At 35.8% G+C, this 19,265-nt stretch overlaps 2 protein-coding genes across 11 annotated transcripts in view; one reads left to right on the top strand and one right to left on the bottom strand.

Annotated features, from left to right (window-relative positions):
- Positions 1–15,032, top strand: part of HPGDS (hematopoietic prostaglandin D synthase) — a 45,333-nt gene extending 30,301 nt beyond the window's left edge. For all 3 annotated transcript variants that reach the window (XM_021938422.2, XM_017958874.3, XM_003898976.5), the window contains 4 exons: positions 361–453; positions 4,654–4,763; positions 11,478–11,576; positions 14,077–15,032. In XM_021938422.2, the coding sequence (XP_021794114.1) occupies positions 361–453; positions 4,654–4,763; positions 11,478–11,576; positions 14,077–14,241 (467 nt within the window). In that variant the 3' untranslated portion in view covers positions 14,242–15,032. The remainder of the gene's footprint in view (positions 1–360; positions 454–4,653; positions 4,764–11,477; positions 11,577–14,076) is intronic.
- A 2,053-nt stretch (positions 15,033–17,085) lies between these two features.
- Positions 17,086–19,265, bottom strand: part of SMARCAD1 (SWI/SNF-related, matrix-associated actin-dependent regulator of chromatin, subfamily a, containing DEAD/H box 1) — an 85,879-nt gene continuing 83,699 nt past the window's right edge. For 4 of the 8 annotated variants that reach the window (XM_021938423.2, XM_031664608.1, XM_031664611.1 and 1 more), the window contains one exon: positions 17,561–18,909. In XM_021938423.2, coding sequence (XP_021794115.2) covers positions 18,848–18,909 — 62 coding nt within the window. In that variant the 3' untranslated portion in view covers positions 17,561–18,847. Of the gene's footprint in view, positions 18,910–19,265 lie in introns of all 8 variants that reach the window. The other 4 variants (XM_031664607.1, XM_031664610.1, XM_031664609.1 and 1 more) reach the window with 2 other exon arrangements.

Below are 19,265 nucleotides of genomic sequence, written 5' to 3'. Positions count from 1 at the left end.
ATAATCCTCAGACTATGATTTTAATAATCTGCAATTGAAGCTACAAAAAATAATGACGTTTAAAAGAATTTTTTTTTAATATTAAGCATGTAAAATACAGTATAGCATATGGCATCACTATAAACCTGGGTTTAAGAACCAATTCTGTCACTAACTTTAAATCAGGTTTTCTAACAACTTAAACAAAACTTATAAAATGTAAATATTCCACTACAGGTTGTCAAGTGTTCCTTTAAAAATATTTTAAAATTTCATGATTTCATAAAATCATGCTTTGTTTTCACAATTATCAGTAAAAATGGAAGTAATATAACTTTTGGTTTTGTTATGATGTTAATTATTTGCTCATTTTATTTTAAGCTCTCCCATTTGGAAAAATCCCCATTTTGGAAGTTGATGGACTTACCCTTCACCAGAGCCTAGCAATAGCAAGATATTTGACTAAAAACACAGGTAACATGTAATAAACATGTAATAAACACAATAAGTGCTTAAGATTTTTGATAACTGAAACAAACACGATATATATTCAATATGCATTAAATGAGTTTGGCATAGCATACTATAGTACAAATAAGAATGGAATTAAATAATAGAGAAAAGTATAAATATATCACCTGTATCAGTTTAACTTTCCATGAGTTCCCTAGACAATTAGACAATTTTATTTTATATTGCCTCCTGCTTTTCCTGCCTTATATCTGTTTGCTCTCCAAGCCTTTGTTAGAGTTTAGCTGAAAAATTGGACAGGTATGTTTCATTCCAAACTTTTGCTAGTATGCATATTATAAGTTATCAGAGAAAATTACTTAGCAGAAAATACATATGGCATATGGAGGTTGAAATTTCTTACACTATTAAAATTATATAGTCAGTAATGTCCTTCATCTTAATCATGCTGAAAAAAATAGAAAGGGAGTTTCTTTGCTTCCACTCAGTGCCATCTGAGGAAGCTTGAAGGGGATAGTTGGCTTCTGGATTGTTGCATTAGTGCCCGCACCCATGATATTAGAAGAGCAACAATAGAAACTGTTCTTGTTTTTGCCTGACACACTTTCTCCCATCCTATGCTCCATTGTCTGCTTCTCTCTTCCCTCATACTATTCACACACCCTTTTTGAGCCAAAGGCTCCCTTTGGCTTCTTTTAAAACTCCTTTCTTTCAATCAATCTGGAGAATCACCATTCTCTCAAACCTATCTCCCCACCACCATTGCCACTGCTATGATCCAAGCCATAGACACATACATAGTTAGCTCACAAATAAAATGGGCCATGAACACTAGACCTCATTTTGGAATGAAATGGTGTATTTTGAAAATACAAAGGTTTGTGTTACACTAACATGTTTCAACAAATAAAGTTATTTTGAAAGTTTAGAAGAGGCCGGGCGCGGTGGCTCAAGCCTGTAATCCCAGCACTTTGGGAGGCCAAGACGGGCGGATCACGAGGTCAGGAGATCGAGACCATCCTGGCTAACACAGTGAAACCCCGTCTCTCACATGAAAAAATGTTCATCATCACTGGCCATCAGAGAAATGCACATCAAAACCACAATGAGATACCATCTCACACCAGTTAGAATGGCGATCATTAAAAAGTCAGGAAACAACAGGTGCTGGAGAGGATGTGGAGAAATAGGAACACTTTTACACTGTTGGTGGGATTGTAAACTAGTTCAACCATTGTGGAAAACAGTATGGCGATTCCTCAAGGATCTAGAACTAGATGTACCATATGACCCAGCCATCCCATTACTGGGTATATACCCAAAGGATTATAAATTATGCTGCTATAAAGACACATGCACACGTATGTTTATTGCAGCACTATTCACAATAGCAAAGACTTGGAATCAACCCAAATGTCCATCAGTGACAGATTGGATTAAGAAAATGTGGCACATATACACCATGGAATACTATGCAGCCATAAAAAAGGATGAGTTTGCGTCCTTTGTAGGGACATGGATGCAGCTGGAAACCATCATTCTTAGCAAACTATCACAAGAACAGAAAACCAAACACCGCATGTTCTCACTCATAGGTGGGAACTGAACAATGAGATCACTTGGACTCAGGAAGGGGAACATCACACACCGGGGCCTATCATGGGGAGGGGGTAGGGGGGAGGGATTGCATTGGGAGTTATACCTGATGTAAATGACGAGTTGATGGGTGCAGCACACCAACATGGCACAAGTATACATATGTAACAAACCTGCACATTATGCACATGTACCCTACAACTTAAAGTATAATAATAATAAATAAATTAAAAAAAAAAAAAAAAAAAAGAAAATGGACTTTGAAAGAGGGCTGCCTAAACTGGAATCCCCGTCCCACAGAGTGCCACTCCTGGAACTGTTGTGAGCTATGTGAGTCAATTCTTCTAAAGTGCTAAGCACAGTAAAGGAGAAAGCAGGTGTGTTGTACCTGTTAACTGCTATATTATTCTGAATAATTAGAATGAAGACTAATATCTGGAAAAAAAAAAAAAAAAGAAACCCCGTCTCTACTAAAAAATACAAAAAAACTAGCCGGGCGAGGTTGCGGGCGCCTGTAGTCCCAGCTACTCGGGAGGCTGAGGCAGGAGAATGGCGTAAACCCGGGAGGCGGAGCTTGCAGTGAGCTGAGATCCGGCCATTGCAGTCCAGCCTGGGCGACAGAGCGAGACTCTGTCTCAAAGATAGCTAGAATTTCAAGAGAAAGACTCGGACCTAGGCAGTGCTTTTCAAACTTTATGTGCATCAGGGTCACCTGGATGCTCATTAAAGTATACTTTGTGCAACTTTGAGTCAGCAGACCTTGGGTGGGGCCCAAGAATTTGCATTCTCAACAATTTCCCAGATGATGCAGGTGGTCCATGGATCTCACTTTGAGAATCTCTGGGCTAGAACATTCTAAGTAGAGAGAAAATGGCATGAGAAGAAGAATGAACTTCAAATTTGCAGGTGGAAGAGAATTAGAGAAATGCTTAGAATGGATTGGATTTGATTAGAAAGTTCTAGAAAGATCTAGAGTATTGACTCTTTTTCTTACGCAATTGTAGGTTTTTATCTAGAAGAGCAGCATAACTACTGATATGCATTTTGGGAAGATTATTGTGGTTACTTTGTATTTGTGGCTACTTCAGGGAAGCACATTAGGAGATAAGTGAAATGATCCAGATGGCAAAGAAGAGAGACCAAGAAAAATATGAAAAATCTGTGGATGTAGAATCGTCTTAGAGACAGTAGATAGACGTTATGATGTGGAAGGCAGTCTATTTAACCAGGAGAGGTATAGCATAGACAGAGTTTGCCATTCTCAATGCACTATGTACTGCTACGTCCTCCTTCTCTTCCTCCTTCTCCTCCTCTTCTCTTCCCTTTCCTTCTCTTTTCTGTTTAAAATACTTTTTTCAACTTTCAATACCCTCCTCGATGTCTGCCTTTTCCAGTTGACCATAAGTGCCATTCAGGCAAGGAATTTACCTCTTCTATTCAATGCTACTATATACAGCCCCTACTTGGGGCTGAGTCACAGTTGAGGCCTGTAATTATTTGTTGGGTAAAAAAAAGGAGAGCTGGTTTGAGAAATGGTGTGATGACTGCATTTGAGGATTTGTAGAAGAATGTTCAGGTGCCAAAAGAGTAATCAGAAATATATACAAAAGGATGCTGAAAAAAATGAGCCTGTGGTTTAGGACTAAAAATATTGAATAAGGAGTCACCTCCACAAAGTTTTAGCTGAAGCCTTGAGGTGGAAGTCAAAGTAGGGATGAAAATGAGTAAAGAATTCTGAAGACTATTCAAGGTCAGAAAGAATAATAATCAACCTTTGAATATTACACACACAAAAATATAGTTTACAGAGGAACTCTAAATCACTCAAGAATTTTCTTTCAATTATAACACCTTTATTGAGGTATAATTTACATCCAATTCATCCACTGTCAGTATAGTTTCCTAATTTTTAATAAATTTATAAAGTTTTACAAAAGCAATCCATTTTAGAAGGCTTCTACACAGAAGCATTTTAAATTGGCACCATTGAGAAAATTTTTAGGAAGACCAATGATTTATTACCAAAAATAATGATTAACAAACAAAAGAAAAAAAACCCCTCTATTATTTAAATTTTTTAGTCTCCAGTCAGAAAACAAATGCTCCTGACAAAAACTGTCTGCAAAAATAAAAATAATTCTTTATACAAAATGAATTATAATGTAGGTACAGGTTATTTCTTGTAGTGTTGCTTATATTAACAAAAGACTGGAAACAAATCTAATCAGTTGAGGCTAGTTAAATAAATTGTGGCACATCTACCTCAAGGAATCTCATGTAGCCAGAAAAAAAAAAGAGCAAGTACACCCTTTGGGTACTTGTAAAGAAAGATATGTAGGGGACATGGGATGAGGAAGCATATCGAGTGGGATATATGTTTTTATTTGCTTGCATTTTCATAAAGAAATAATGGAAGAATACTAATTAAGGTGGCTACTGGTAAGGTAGGTAGGTAAGGGAGCAAAATGTGGTGGATGGAAGCTAGTCTCACTGGATATTGTTTTATGCTCTTTTGAATTTTCAACCATATGAATATACTATCTGTTAAAAACAAACTTTTTAATATAGTACATTAAACATATTGATGGGCCTCTCTCTATTCCATAGATTTGGCTGGAAACACAGAAATGGAACAATGTCAAGTTGATGCTATTGTGGACACACTGGACGATTTCATGTCATGTTTTCCTTGGGCAGAGAAAAAGCAAGATGTGAAAGTAATGTGATCCATTTGCTATTCCTAGTATTAATCACATACTACCTGTCAGACATTGTTAGGTGCCTTAGAAAGTTCCTTTATATCAAAACAATATGTATAGTTTTAAAATATCAAATTATATTTTAAAAGTTTAAAATAAAGTACAGCAATTCCCTTTTATACCCCTTCACATTAACTCCTCCTCAGATGCAACCCTTTAAAAAATTTAAGTTTCTTTAGGATTTACACATTTCCATATTTCTATAGGATATGTAAATATGACTTCCTCTGATTGACCAATTGTAAATTATTTCTAAGGACTTATGATAGTACAGGTTAAGCATTCCTAACCTGCAAATCTGAAATCCAATATGCCCCAAACTCCAAAACGCTTTAAGCACCAAGATGACAGCACCAGTGGAAAATTCCCCATGTAAGTACTTAACACAAACTTTGGCAAATGTGCAAAATTATTGAAAATACTGTATAAAATTACCTTCAGTCTATGTGTATAAGGTGCAAATAAAACATAAGTGAATTTTGTATTTAGATTAGGTCCCATCCCCGAGATATCTCATTATGTATATGCAAATATTCCAAAACCTGAAAAAATCTGGAATTCAAGACTATTCTGTTCCCAAGCATGTTGGATAAGGGATCTCAACCTGTAATAACAATTTTTCTCTTACATAGTCATCCTCTCTGCTTCCCTTTCACCAAGCTCCCAATATTGTGATGTGAAAATCTTTTGGTTAAATTAATATTCTGTGATTAGTATGCTACACAAATAACGCAGAGAACTGTGCACTGTAGTATGCTTTTATAATATTTCCTTTCTCACTTTTCTTCCTCAAAATTAGTAATTGCTTTCTTTTGCTTCTTTTTACTTTTATTGCTGACTTTCCACAGTATCCAATAGCCTGCCAATACGATTTTCCACAAGATCAACGTAATATCAGTTCATCTGTTACTTCCAATATTTCTTGGAGCGCTCCGTCTAGGAGGCTTCCATTCTTTGCGGAGTTCTCTAGGTTTTCTGCACAGCTGTCATCATTGGAATTCCCTTTGCTGTCATTCCAGGGATGCCATTCTGTGGAGCTGGAGTCCTGTTTCTGGATGCTGCCTTCTTTCTTTGTTTACTCCATTGTTTATTTGGGGGGACATCCTCTAGTATTCCAAAAGCTAAAATGAAGGTTTGATGACAGCAGATATGACTATGACAGATGGTATGGATATGTCTATCTTGTGAGTCACACTGCTTCACTCTGGTATGGTTGTCCTAGATACTTGGTCACAGTTGTCATCCTGAGATCTTTATTGTTACCCTGGATTTTTTTTTTTTTTTTTAAATCATTTCCTGGGTTCATTCTCCTGTTTTCTTTCCTTGTTTTTGTGGAACAATCCTCTAAGAGCTTACTGGTCATAGGAAATAAAAGTTTGAGGCTTTGGGGGCCTTATTTGTCTAAAGATGTTTTTATTTTATTCTCAAACCTGTTTTATAGTTGGGCTGGGAGTAGAATTCTGACGAAAGTAACTTTTCATTAGTATTTGAAAGGCTGTTGAGAAGTTTGCATCCAATTTAATTACTGACCTTTTGTATGTGACCCATTTTTTTTCCACTCTGAAAGATTATAAAACACGTGCCCTTAGAGTTCTAAAATTTTGCAATGATGAGTCTTGGTATGATCTTGTTTTCATCCATTGTGCTGCTTCCTTGGTGAGTCCATTCAATCCGGGACCCATGTCCTTTTAGTTCAAGGAAATTTCCTTTAATTTTTTCCTCCCCTTTAATGATTTCCTCCCCCTTTATTTTCTTTGTTCCATTATAGTAGAATTCCAATAATTCAGATGTTGGCTCTTTTCCTGTTTCCCATCTCTTTGCTTTTCTGCATTACTTTTAGAAAGCATTTCTCAACTTCATCAGTCCTTGAGTTCTAAATTTCTGATATTGTGCTTCTAAATTTATAAAAATTCTTAGGCTGTTTTCTGCTAAGAATGGGGAAGGGACAGCTGCCTAGCAATGTAAAATGAAGAACATCCCATGCTAAAACCGCTTAATAGTTTTCCACCAATCCTCATTTTATGCCCTCCCAAACCTCCTTAACCCCAGTTCTAGACATATCCGGTCATTTCCTGAGCCATTTAAGGAATTCGTGTTGTTGATGGGATTGATTCTTGGCTTTCTTTTTGCAGGTGCCATTCACCCATCTGCTTACTAGCTTCAGATTTTGTTTGCTCTTATCGCCTCTCTTTCCACTTCCTTGTGAGATCTACCTTTTTAAAAATATTCATTACTGTGGTTTAGAGATGAAAGTCAAATGATATATATTTGTCAAATTATTCACCTTTATGCAGAATTCTAAATAGACATCTTTATTACAGCTTCTAGTGGTTTCCTTTAGGACACTCATTACAGTCTCTATTTTAAAATATATTTACTTGTTCGTTGCTTGTCTCCTCAAGCTGGATGCATCAGGGGGGCAGGAATCATGTTTGTATTATTCAGCTGATCCCACACCACCATCACAGTGCCTTTTATGTAGTAGGCATTACACACTTGTTGAATAAGTGATCAGAACCACACTCATCAAATGCACACCATGTGCTTGTGTTACTCTCAGCTCTTTCCCTGTGTTATCTCAGTCAGCCCTCCTTCTCCTCCTTCAAGATAAGTGCTTTTTATTGTCATGCTCACTTTCCAGATGAAGACACTGAGAAACAGAAGTTAGAGTTGCCCAAAGTCACACAACTGACAGAACTGTGAACTGAGCCCAGACAGCTGAATTTAGATCCCATAGTCCCCATCACCTAGATATACAATTGCTTAAAGTAACGAATTTAAGCATCCCTTTAGAATGAAACTGTTGTTATCCTCATCTTCCAGGTAAGAAAACAGAGTTTCATGTAGTGTAAACAACTTACCCAAAATTGTTCAGCTAGAAGTGGTGCAGAAGGAATTCAAATCGTCACTGACTCAAACCCCAGGTTCTTAACCACTGGGTATAATACTGCAGTGCAAGCAGCTGTTCAAAACAGCTGTGCATGAATATTTATGTACATGTTAAAGCTAAAGCTGATAGCCAAAAGCCACAGCACATATGGCAGGCAGTCTTATCAATTTACTTAAGCACATATTTAAGCACATACTATCTACTTAGTATTTATTGTAAATACTATTTAATTAGCACCTTCTGATTTGAATAGAGATATCAGGACACAAAAGTATTTACATTGACTGACTCCATGATATAAATGTAAGGTGTGTAGGGTCTGCACACACACACATATATATATATAGGCCTAGCCAGGAAATAATAAAGCTCAGCTTTGATGATAGAAATACAACTTTTTGACGTAAGTACATTTAGGCTCTGGAGTCAAACTGCCAGGCTTAAATCCTGATTCCCTTCTTACTAGCTGTTACTTAACTCCCTATTTATAGTTCAAACTCTTTGCAAAGTGCGGATATAACAGGCTCTACTTTGAAGTATGTTGGCAAGATTAAATGTTAGCATATGTGCCTATGGCTAGGTAAGAAGTGTTAAATAAATACTAACTATTAAATTAATAGTTATATACTTTGCTGTTGTTTTCACTATTTGTCAGACATGGCATCTGCATTTTACACATCATTATAAATGTAGAAACAGATAATCTCCAATTTAGAAGTGTCTAAAGATTTTTGTTCCATGTACCAAAGACCCCCCTGATGTGCAGTCTATCAATTTATCAGTTTGCTCTTCTCTACTTTTCTATTTTCTATCTTTCTGTGGCTGAGGTTCCATAACAGAGGCCACCTCCCAGAGGAAAATATTCTTTGAACATTTGTGATAAGAGTAACACTCTACCTTTGTATTAGAATAACAACTCTCTTATGTACCACCTATTTCAAAAAACAATTTCAAAGGACATAGCAATCCAAGTTCACGATTAAATCATACAAAGGCAGAACACGTTGCAGAAGCATTGCTGATAGCTACAGACTAATTAACAAGCAGGACTTGGCTAATATATAATGAAAAATGCACATTCTGTATTTCATTTCTTAGACTGTTGGTAGTGGGCTGCATTGCTGCCATCTTGTGGTCAGGAGAACATTTCAAAGGCAGACTATTGATGCACTTAAGATGGATAGTGAATATATTCTTGTCACACGTTCCTTAAAAATCTACCATCATTCTTAGCAAACTATCACAAGAACAGAAAACCAAATACTGCATTTCTTTGCCTCACCATAGGTGGGAACTGGAACAATGAGATCACTTGACTTGGGAAGGGGAACATCACACACTGGGGCCTATCATGGGGAGGCGGGAGGGGGGAGGGATTGCACTGGGAGTTATACCTGATGTAAATGATGAGTTGATGGGTGCAGCACACCAACATGGCACAAGTATACATATGTAACAAACCTGCATGTTATGCACATGTACCCTAGAACTTAAAGTATTAAAAAAAAAAAAAAAAAAAAAAAATCTACCAAATATACACAATGTTACAGTATTTATCACTAAAAATTCCATTTCCAACTTAAAGAAAGAAAAACAAAAGATGTCCTTGGATATTGGTCACCATGACAATCCTTGAACTTACCATTAGTGTTACTTTGGTTATTTAATGGATCTGTGTTTCCATTTCCTCATCTAAAGAACAGGATGGGGAAGAAGAATGAGAAGGCCTGAGGACATCCTGATGTCCTGGTTCCAACACAAAATAATTTTGGTAGTGCATATATAAAAATGCTTTTGAGAAATATGCGAACCTCCCTAAAAGCCATTTGTTAGACTTTCATACCAACAATTTCTCAGGGTGAAAAAACCTTTATAACTCTCTGAAAAGGGAGGCTAGAAATTTCTGAATCCATCAAGCTATTATAGGAGTGGCTGTCTAGGATGGATCAGGAAATGTATTTTTTAAAATATATCTGGAAAAAAAAAAGAGGTGTAATCAAATCTTATCCTCTATATTATTTTGGTTGATTGTACTTTGAAATGAAACTTAAATACTAATTATACTGTTTATTAATTTATATTTCATTAGACTGAAATAATTCACCAAACTATTAAAGAGAATCTGGGCTCAAGGAGAAGTCAATAGCACAGATATAATAGTTTTGACTCTGCATATACACAAACATTGGCGTACCTGAAGCTCTGGAAATGTATGTTAGAAGAACAGAATTTCCCAGGAGTGCACACAGGAGTTTTTGGAAAGTTGTCTAACAGTCAGTTTGGCCATTGCCTTTCTGACCGATGCCAACTGAGGTGAGCAGACCTGTGGCAAGCACCACATGGTTCTCGACTCACTGCCCTTCACTGGGATTACAAATTCTGTGTAAGCAGCAGGAAGACTCATACCTAATGTTTTTGTTAAAACTATGAACATACTGACCACAGAGCACTTTATAGAACAAGGGAAAGTACATAAAGTCAAAATAATGACAAGCTTTATAAGCTTTGGTTTTTAAATCTGGCAAACATATGTAAGTACATGTTGAGTATCCCTTATCTGAAATTCTTGGGACCAGAAGTATCTCAGACTTGGGGTTTTCTTCAGATTTTGGAATATTTGCATTATACTTACTGGTTGAGGATACCGAATCTGGAGAATCGACATCTGAGATGCTCCCCTGAGCATTCCTTTGGGCATCATGCCCATGCTCAAAACGTTTTGGATTTTGGAGCATTTTGGATTTTTGGACTAGGGAGGCTCAACCTGTATGTAAGGATGCTTTTGCAAATTGTACTTTACAAATATAAGGCATTATGTTGTGGTAGTATATATCATCTGGCGAAGCCATAATCATAACAGCAAGTAAATCAGCAAATTGGTGTGGTATCCACTATCTGACTTATCTTAATAAAAGCTGGATTTCATTATACGTCATTTAGATATATTAATAAATTATATATACATTTTATATTTTTGAGTTTGGCTTCTATTTATAACCAAGACTCAAACAGGCAGAATTCTTATATATAAACAAACATCTCTTATCAAAAAAAGAGGCCTTGAGTAAATTATTTGGTCTTCAGAGCTTCAAGTAGAAAAATAATGACAATTTAAAAAATGGATGTTTTATATATATTTCCCTAAGGATGTTAATTTTTAAATAATATTAGTTTATATATCAAGAGGGGATAACTGGATGATGCATTTTATAGATGATATTCAAGATAGACAAATCTGATAATAAGGCACAATGGTAGTCCAATGAGAAAATACATAAAGGCCCAAGATCATGATTCATTATAAACGCAATAGTGAAATGAAGAACTGCCAAACTAGTAGAGTCTAGCCTTACGAAATAAAATAAGTTTCTTTACCTTCAGTTACATTATTTAGCTTTAAAAAAACTAGGTTAAGAAAGAGGGAAATTTTAGAAATCTAAAAAGATGATAGAATCATTTTGCTTTAATAAATGTAAGAAAAATAAATGTAAAAAAATGTTAGAAAAATTTTGTGGGTGTTTAGTCATTATACACAAAGAAACTGTAAGAACTGGTGACACAAAACTATTTATTTTTTTATTCATGAGCAATAAAGAGATGACTCACATCTATAGAGAATCAGACCTAAATCTCCATGTCATAAAATTGAATAAAAAATCTAGCTACTTCTCTTTCTTCTTGAATTCATGTGGGAGAATAAAGATGGAGAAATCTACTTCCTCCTCAGATCATGTTACTTTTCTTCTCATTATTCTTAAAGTGATATTTTCTCCTTCTCCTAGGAGCAGATGTTCAATGAGCTGCTCACGTATAATGCGCCTCATCTTATGCAAGACTTGGACACATATTTAGGGGGGAAAGAGTGGCTTATTGGTAACTCTGTGAGTATGTTTTGTATCTTAAAAAATTCAAGTGAATAAAAAGACAAACCAAAAAACTATGAAAACTTATTGAAAAAAAGTTACCTATAGGGAGGGAATAGAATTTACAGCAAGAACAAAGGTTAAACTCCTTTAAATAAACCTTTTTAAAAAATAGATTTGACTTTGGAACCGTATTTTATATAATTATATATTAGCAGCAAAAACTTAAAAAGCTATCCTAAAAATCAAAGTGAAGTAAATGAACCTAACTGTGCAAAAGAGATGCATAGAGAACACACAGAATACAAATGTACTCTATTAGAGAATAACTATTTCAAGAAGTATCATTTGTAAAACACACTAATTTGATTATACATCTAAGACAGATATCTCTTAGATTAGAACAGAAAATCATATACTATTTTCAGTAATCATATTGTTGGTGGTACTAGAAACTATTGGTATTTTTTTTTCTAGTATTATTATACTTATATTGTGGGTACAAAAATAAATTGTGTTTATGTCACTGAGAACCAGGATCTTCAATGTGGGAGAAAGGAGATAGAGATGTAAGGTGAGTAAGGTCAAGTAAATACCCGATTCCTGAACTTGAACTACAGCTAACAGTATAAACTCATATGTATTTTATATCAGGATAAATTATGAAGCATTTTATATCTCAACTGGAAAATGTTTCTCTTCATGAAAGTATGCCAGTTGATAAGAAAGACAGACTGATATAAACTGTCACCACTTTCCAACCCCAGAAAAATTAATTGGCGTAGGCATAGACTATCAATAATCACAAACCAGATACTAGGCACACTACCACCTACGAGTAGTCTTGACAAAAAATCCAATCTAAACCTGATTTACAAGTTGTGGCAAGTGGCGGTCCCTGCCTTCAGGGAGACTGCATTCTGGGAGATAAGATTGCTTTCTGTAGCAGGCTGACACTCTGCTGTCTGCCCTGTTCAGCCCTTCTGGGTGATACAGAAGTAAACTTGCCACATCTTTTTCTCAACTTTCAACCTCTTCACATACCCCTTCATTTCTTCTGACTCCCCTCATAGCCTTTCCTAAAACGCTCCTCTCCCCGCCCTATTTAATGAATAATTTATAAGAATTTATTTTTCATTTTCTATTAAAATTCCTTTGTAAATGATGTTCTGATCTCATCTCTGAGCACTCTCTCCCTTCTTCACAGTGCTCCAAACACACTGGTGTGTGTGTTCCTCAGACTTAACTCACACTCCCAACTAAGGGTCTTTACGCTCTTCCCCATATCTGGAACGCTTAATCCCCAGATTGATCACTGCAGGTCTCAATCCTTTTTTATATTTAAGCCTGGGCTTAATATAAAAAGTGTCACCTCTTGAAAGTCTTCCCTGACCATGTCACAGTCCATCACAACTTCACTTTTTTTTCATAACCCCCATCGTTTTGCATATTTGATTGTTTGTCCCTTCTAAAATATAAAAGCTACATCAGAGAAGGGGCTTGCATCCTACCTTGCTCTCCAGCCCCTAGACCTGGGCATGGCACACAGTAGGTGCTTGATAAATATTTGAATAAATTCTGGATTTATTCTGAATTCTGAATCTTCCAGCCAGTAGCTTCTCTTGGCTGACAGATGTTTAGTAAGTTCCTGAAACACTAGCAATCAGCTTTATTAAATTCTATACAAAAAGATAAAAGAGTAGTCCACATTTAAACTTCACTCTTTGATAATCATATGGAGCCAAAGTAACAGCATACAGATTGGTTTCTAATCACAAAGGTAGAAACATACAACTGTACAATGGTAGGACCAGGCTGTCATCACTAATCCAGTGGCCAATCTTGGCATACCCTAATGGTTAGACACCCATATATTCTTTTTATGTGATACAATACAATGTATTTTAGCCACAAATATTTCACTTGAAATATTTCTCTTGAAAGGAGTAACCTGCGCCCCTTCCTTTATACTATGTAGTATAAAGGAACAAGGTAAGATGAAATACAAAGGTCCTGAAGATAGAACTTTCTGTAGGACTAGAGTGAAATCTTCAATAATTTGGTAATGTGAAAAAAAGGGTACTGTTTTGAAGAGTTAATGGACATAACCAGATGAAATGCATAGACCTGGAATAGATCCTGCTTTGTCCTGTAAAGGGCATTTTTAGAACAGATGGAAAAATACGTATTGGTTATTGGATAAGGAAAACGTATTGTCACAGAGAGGTGGAGACTGGACAAGGTTAAGAGTATGTACCATTAAGATCTCATGTTAGTAAAACAACATCTATCAGCATGGAAAAATACCTTATACACGAAAATGTTTAATAGTAGTAACCTGAGTTTTGGAGTATGGTATTTTCAGTAATTTTCTGAACTTCTATCATATACACATTCTGTTTTTGTAATAACAAGATTATTTTGAATCTTTTAGATTAATAAACTAATTTTAATTTTGGAATGCCGATACAGCTATACTTTCTATGTTCAAATGAAAAGTTTGTTTCCTTTAAATTAGGTGACTTGGGCAGATTTCTACTGGGAGATTTGCAGTACCACGCTTTTGGTCTTTAAACCTGACCTGTTGGACATCCATCCAAGGCTGGTGACTTTACGGAAGAAAGTCCAAGCCATTCCTGCCATCGCTAACTGGATAAAACGAAGACCCCAAACCAAACTCTAGTTGATCCATGTTGCCTTCAAGTTTGTTGTTCTCGGGGCATCTCTCTTACCAGATAAGACAGGTACATCAGCCTGCCAGATAATCCATATGCTCCCTTCCCAACTCCACCAAGATTTCCACTTTAAGCCATATTCTGATTTTTAAAAAGGAAAACACAAACACAAACAAATCTTTCTGCAGTACCTTTTTCTTTCAGAATAGCTTCGCATCATTTACAATGGCGGAAAAATACTATGTAATACAGGCAGACCTTGCTTTGCACAGGTTCTAACATGCACGAATTGCAGTCATAATGGTTTAGCAACACCATTCTTCCCCTTCCCCAAAATGGTGTGGACTTCAGCTACCACAATTACCTGTAATTGCATAAAACACAAACTTTGCTCATAGCTCTCCAGTCCACATATCCCTGTGTAAATAACCTATGTACATCATGACCAGTGACCAGTCACTTCTTTCAAAGACTGCCAGAGGTCACTGCACATCTCTTATTCCTGCATAGACAGCAAAGTGTGTAGTTGTATTGCTATTTCCTGCTGGTGGCCCAGTGATAAATCCCTTTGACATTTTACAAAAATGAAGAATCAAAAGAGGGAACTCCCAACAAAGATGAAAGTGCAGCAAAGGAACAAAAACTGATAATCCTGGAATGAAATTCAACTGAACATAAAGGGGGCTATAGAGAAAAGAGCTGACTGTGGGAATCTGACACGGCTCAAGAGGCTCTAGATATGCAGCCAGAGAAACTTGTAAAGATGAATTTACTGACATGAATAAAGTTGTTGTGATGAGAAAAATGTAGATATCCCAGAGATCAAGAGAATGAGAAGATAAGCCAGACAAGCCACAGACTTGAAGAAAATACTTGTAAAACACGTATTTGATAAAAAACTGTTATCCAAAATTCTACAAAGAACTCATAAAACTCAACAATAGGACAACAAACTGATCAAAAATGGGCAAAAGACCTCAATAGACACCTCAACAAAGATACAGGTAGCAATAAGCATATGAAGAAGTGCCCAACAAAATGTCATTAGGGAGCTGCAAATTAAAACAAGATACCACTATATGACTGTCAAAATGGCAAAAGTCCAAAACAGCAGATAACACCAAACGCTGATGAGGATGGGGAGCAAGGGTAACTCTCATCTGTTGCTGATGAGAATACAAATGGTACGGCTACCTTGGAAGACAGTGACAGTTTCTTACAAAACTAAACATATGCTTACCAGACAATCCAGCAATTGTGCTCCTTGATATTTATCTCAAGGACCTGAAAACATGTCCACATAAAAACCTGTCCACATATATTTACAGAAGCTTTATTCACAATTAAGAAGTCAAAAAGAGATGAGGATGTGGGGGAGAAAGAAAGAAGAGGAAAATAAAAGCCCAGATAGGTATGATCTTATTTAAGGTGTTTCCTTCCTCTCAATGTTTTATGAAATTGAAAAAAAAGTTATTTAATACTTTAGGCCAGGCGCAGTGGCTCATGCCTGTAATCCCAGTACTTTGGGAGGCTGAGACGGGCAGATCACTTGAGGTCAGGAGTTCGAGACCAACTTGGTCAACATGGTGAAATCCTGTCTCTACTAAAAATACAAAAATAAGCTAGGCGTGGTGGTGGGCGCCTGTAATCCCAGGTACTCAGGAGGCTGAGACAGGAGAATCACTTGAACTGGGAGGCAGATGTTGCAGTGAGCTGAGATCGCGCCACTGCACGCCAGCCTGTGTGACAGAGGGACTCTGTCTCAAAACAACAACAAAAATATAAATTATTAAGGATTACACATAAAAACAAAGTGTATTTTCTAAGTTCCTTGATTCTTTGGATCAAATTTTGTTGTTATTAGTGGCTGTAAGTAAATGATAATAGGTTGTATGTGAATCTCATTCAAAGCCCTCCAACATGTAATCCAGGCAATCTAAAGAAAAAAATGTTACTTTTAAAAAAAGAAATGCAAATAATGTTCTAGATAATGAAAGTAGTTAACTTTTCTCCACTCTTCTGCATAGCTAAATTTCCCCATCAAGTTTTAATGAAGACAGAACTAAGTGATAATCCAATGCTTATACAAAATTATGAAAATTCAAAATAAGAGAATCAGTCCTACATATTGATACAAATCATAATTCAAAGTATAACCACAGCAAGTTTCATATGGAAGTATTTGGCATTATCATAACCTTTAGGTAATCTTTTTGCACTGAAGGACAACACATTCCATTATCCCATTGTGTATCCAAGTGAAATGTCTCCTTGCTTCTATACAAAGAGAGGGTGGCTAAGCGAGAGTGAAGTCAAGCAGAAAGTGAACTGCATATTGAGTTTATTATTTCAAAAATACATTTTTGAGGAGTTGAAGTCAATTCCTTAAATTTATGGACGGTGAAGTATCACACATAAGGTCACACAAATGGAAACCAAATCTCCTCATACCCCCGTCTCTCCACTACATGATAATACCAACTGTTAGGAACAACAGTAATGTTTCAAAATAAGTATCTACTGGCATAAAGTTGAAAGTCTATGGGGGTCCTAAAGTTATAAAAATGCATAAGGCATGTCTCATGTAGCCTGCATTAAAAAAATGCTTCAGTTGGTCACAATATTACTCCAACTCTCGCTTCATTTGCTCTGTAGTGATAATGGGTTACAGTATTTACTGACATCAGTCCAATGAAGGAACCAATGAGAATACATCCTAAGTAGTAAGTTCCAATTTACTGACAAACAGGCAATATTAAGCATATAAGATAATCTCACTTGTGCCCAAGATTATATATTTTTAAGAGTAAGAGGAGGATTAGAAACTATTAAAAAGGGTGTGAAAATACAACTTATGATCACAAATATTTTTATTAAGCCCAAGACATAATAGCGCATTACAGGAAGAACCCAACTACATTTCATTAGAGATAAAAGTATGGATATAACAACAACAACAATAACAAAAAAAGAAACAGCCTATCATTGAAAATACATTAATACAGAAAACTTATGAGAAATCCATTATGAGATTTTAAAAGGTAAAATTCCTAACAATTTGAATAACTGATTTGGGTATGGTGATGTACAAGGAGGTAGTATTAACACATGAAGACTCCTTTTAGCCCTGTAATGGTAAAATATATTCAGTCTGTTCAATATACCATCAAGACTGGGGTTATGCCATGAGTTCTCAGAGTCTTTAATATCTAAATAATCACTGTTTAAGAGTTTTATTTGCCTTCCAAATCCAGAGGGTCATATTACCTTAGCATCTTAGCAAGTTAGGATGCTTTGAAAGGTATGATTTCCAAAAATTAACAAATCTTTGATTTATAAATAAGTTTATTTATAATGATATTTACACAATAAAAACAAAACACATGGAACTCACAAGTTATACAAAGAAACTGAAGTATAATAAAAACAGCAATATAGACTGACAGGCAGAAATTTAAAGAAAGATTTAATAAAGAGTTAAATATCAAATAGACAACTTCACTTCTAAATTTCACTTTGTCACTCACACTGAATTGGAATTGAACAATGGCTCTCTCTTCAGGCGGTCCTGTACTGGAAATTCTGGAAACTGGTAAAATATATTTTGATAAGCGTTTCAAGTTAATGACCTATTTCCATGCAGTACCTAATGCTGCCTTTAGATGAAGTCACATTCAGTCTGCTTTGAAGTGAAATAGCTTTAAGTAATCTGTTCTGCCAGGCTAGAAAAATGTCACCAACATTTTGCTGATGCATGGAGATGTGGCAGTAATAAACTACTATTTAGAGAGGAAGAGAATTGGAGCAGAAGTGACTGGGCAACAGTTTCAAGAGAAGCAAAAGCCGGGAGAGGGAAATCAATGAAAACATGCACAAGTTTAGGCAGAGTAATATGCACTATTAGTGCAGTTGGAAAATGAACAGAAGGAATTAATCCATGGAGCAAGGTAAGGGCTTCTTTAGTTACTATTCACTGGAAAACAACTTAGTGCCTAGCCAAACAAATTTGTTTCAGCAGAAGTACTTGAGAGGACCTGGGGGATGTTAGTATATGGAATGCCACCTTTAAATTCAGGTTGAGTTCTTGCTGACATTGGTGAACATCTGCTTCAAATAGCAATAAAATGAAAGCTATATAATCTATACAGCTGCATTCTTTAACATAATAAAAAAGAACTTCAAATGAGACAAGCAAAAACAAGACATAAGCATTGTCAAATAAGGCACATGTAAAAATCTACACACATTATCCAGTGAAAGACAATATATATATATTTGGAGGTAGAAATAATTACAAAAATACTGACATTTCTAAAGCATTAGCATATTTGTTACAAACAATCACCAACTAATCCCCATTCAGAAAACTGCTTTGTAAAATGATTATTCAACATCTTCAGGACTACATATTTGTGGCTTCTTTTTTGAAATTTCATGTGTGAGTATTTGGAGAATTCAGTTAGTGGCAAAAAGTTGTCCATACTATGAGAAATGTAATATGGAAATTATAAAAAGTTATAAATGTTCATAAACCCCATGGTCATCATAATGTAAATGTCCTTGAGTGCACCAAGTTGATATTTCCTCATCAATTGAGAGTTCACAGTTCTTATTTCACAGGCCCATTGATGTTTTTAGTAATGTGGCTATATCTGCTGGCATACTCCCTTCATCACCTGTAGGTCAGAAAGTAGCATTAAAAGCTTTATGAAAGTATTTTATTTTATAAAACATTGTCTCTATTTTTTTTTCTTTGGTGAATTCTTATTCATCTTTCAAGGGCTAGTTTGCTTCAGTGTCACCCCTGTTAGAAACCTTCCCTAATCTCTACTTAGATTAGGGCTATTTCCTCTGTGTTCTTGTTCATATTGCCAACATAGCAATCTAAGGTTATGTTTCCAATTTTATAAAGCTATATAAAGAAACACAGTAATACACTGGATCATATATAATTCTTGGTACTTAACTTCTCACATTTGCTAAATAAAAAACATTTATGTAAGAAACGGAGTAGGGAAAACAAAGACAACAA

Source organism: Papio anubis, chromosome 3 (genome assembly GCF_008728515.1).
Source record: "Papio anubis isolate 15944 chromosome 3, Panubis1.0, whole genome shotgun sequence".
In the NCBI taxonomy this organism is placed as follows: Eukaryota; Metazoa; Chordata; class Mammalia; order Primates; family Cercopithecidae; genus Papio; species Papio anubis.
This window is presented reverse-complemented; position numbering and strand designations above follow the sequence as displayed.